The sequence below is a fragment of the Etheostoma cragini genome, chromosome 7, assembly GCF_013103735.1.
Source record: "Etheostoma cragini isolate CJK2018 chromosome 7, CSU_Ecrag_1.0, whole genome shotgun sequence".
In the NCBI taxonomy this organism is placed as follows: Eukaryota; Metazoa; Chordata; class Actinopteri; order Perciformes; family Percidae; genus Etheostoma; species Etheostoma cragini.
This window is the reverse complement of record NC_048413.1, coordinates 27,483,082-27,484,954: the sequence shown is the minus strand read 5'-3', so window position 1 is coordinate 27,484,954 and position 1,873 is coordinate 27,483,082. Positions and strand designations below refer to the sequence as shown.

The 1,873-nt window shown below is 47.9% G+C and overlaps 1 protein-coding gene across 1 annotated transcript in view; it reads left to right on the top strand.

Moving 5' to 3' along the window:
- The window catches only part of LOC117948305 (plexin-B3-like), a 5,267-nt gene extending 4,937 nt beyond the window's left edge, over nt 1–330 (top strand). The window contains exon 8 of the mRNA XM_034877891.1: nt 308–330. Within this exon, the coding sequence (XP_034733782.1) occupies nt 308–330 (23 nt within the window). The remainder of the gene's footprint in view (nt 1–307) is intronic.
- Nucleotides 331–1,873: the final 1,543 nt, after the last annotated feature.

Genomic DNA, 1,873 nt, shown 5'->3' with positions numbered 1-1,873 from the left:
ACTGGGGTCACGGTGTCACGGGGGTCACGGGGGTCACGGGGGTCACTGGGGTCACGGGTGTCACTGGGGTCACGTGGGTCCGGGTGTCACTGGGGTCACGGGTGTCACGGGTATTATGGGTGTTATGGTTATTATGGTTATTATGGTCTATAGCCATGTCCGTCCTTTTCCTCTGTCACTGTGATGGCCTTCTAACCTGCAGCTGATATTGACTTTTTTGTCTCCTTTTTGCACATTTTCGTCTCCTTTTTGCACATTTTCGTCTCCTTTTCGTCTCCTTTTTGACACCTTTTTTGTAACCTTGTAGTTGCTTCTTTCCCACCTTTTTGACACCTTTTTGTCTCATTTTTGTCTCTTTTTTGTCTCATTTTTTGTCTCCTTGTTGTCTCTTTTTTGTCACTTTTTCGTCTCCTTTTTGCACCTTTTCGTCGCCTTGTTGTCGCCTTTTCATCTTCTTTTCATCACTTTTTCATCTCCTTTTTTGCCACCTTTTCGTCTCCATTCCCTAATATATATGTTATCTCAGTTGTTTGAAATTGAGATAAAGAAAATATTTGTTGATAGATTATGAAGTAAAATGTTATTATAGAATTGTTTCTAAAACCCCAAATAACTCAAGTGGTGACAACACGAGGGTTAAAGGCCTAAAATGCTCCAAATACCCCCCTTCCGCCAATGTGGACGCGTTGACGTGCATGTGACGGTCTGTCCTGTCTCCGTCCCCCAGTTCATCCACACGCTGGAGGCCCAGCAGGGGTTCTCCCAGAGGGACCGGGGCTACGTGGCCAGCCTGCTCACCATGGCCCTGCACGACAAGCTGGAGTACTTCACCGAGGTCATGAAGAGTCTGCTGCAGGACCTGGTGCAGCAGTACGTCGCCAAGAACCCCAAACTCATGCTGCGCCGGTACGTAAAACAAACGCACCTTCGTCTGTAAACAACGAACTGCAGACGGCTGTTAACTAGCGAAGCTAACGCCGTTAGCGCGAGATCACGAGCAAAATGGAACAATTAAATCCTTCTGTCTGTCTGTCTGTCTGTCTGTCTGTCTATCTGTCTGTCTGTCTGTCTGTCTGTCTGTCTGTCTGTCTGTCTGTCTGTCTGCCTGTCTGTCTGTCTGTCTGCCTGTCTGTCTGTCTGTCTGTCTGTCTGTCTGTCTGTCTGTCTGCCTGTCTGTCTGCCTGTCTGTCTGTGTTTCAGGACTGAGACAGTTGTCGAGAAGATGTTGACCAACTGGATGTCGATCTGCCTCTACTCCTTCCTCAAGGTAAATGCACGTCTGTCTGTCTGTCTGTAGAAACACTAACCTGTCTGTCTGCCTGTCTGTCTGTCTGTAGAAACACTAACCTGTCTGTCTGCCTGTCTGTCTGTCTGTAGAAACACTAACCAACCTGTCTGTCTGCCTGTCTGTCTGTCTGTAGAAACACTAACCAACCTGTCTGTCTGCCTGTCTGTCTGCCTGTCTGTCTGTCTGTCTGTCTGCCTGTCTGTCTGTCTGTAGAAACACTAACCAACCTGTCTGTCTGCCTGTCTGTCTGCCTGTAGAAACACTAACCTGTCTGTCTGTCTGTCTGTCTGCCTGTAGAAACACTAACCTGTCTGTCTGTCTGTCTGTCTGTAGAAACACTAACCTGTCTGTCTGCCTGTCTGTCTGTCTGTAGAAACACTAACCAACCTGTCTGTCTGCCTGTCTGTCTGCCTGTAGAAACACTAACCAACCTGTCTGTCTGCCTGCCTGTCTGTCTGTCTGCCTGTCTGTCTGTAGAAACACTAACCTGTCTGTCTGTCTGTCTGTCTGTAGAAACACTAACCTGTCTGTCTGTCTGTCTGTCTGTAGAAACACTAACCTGTCTGTCTGTCTGCCTGTCTGCCT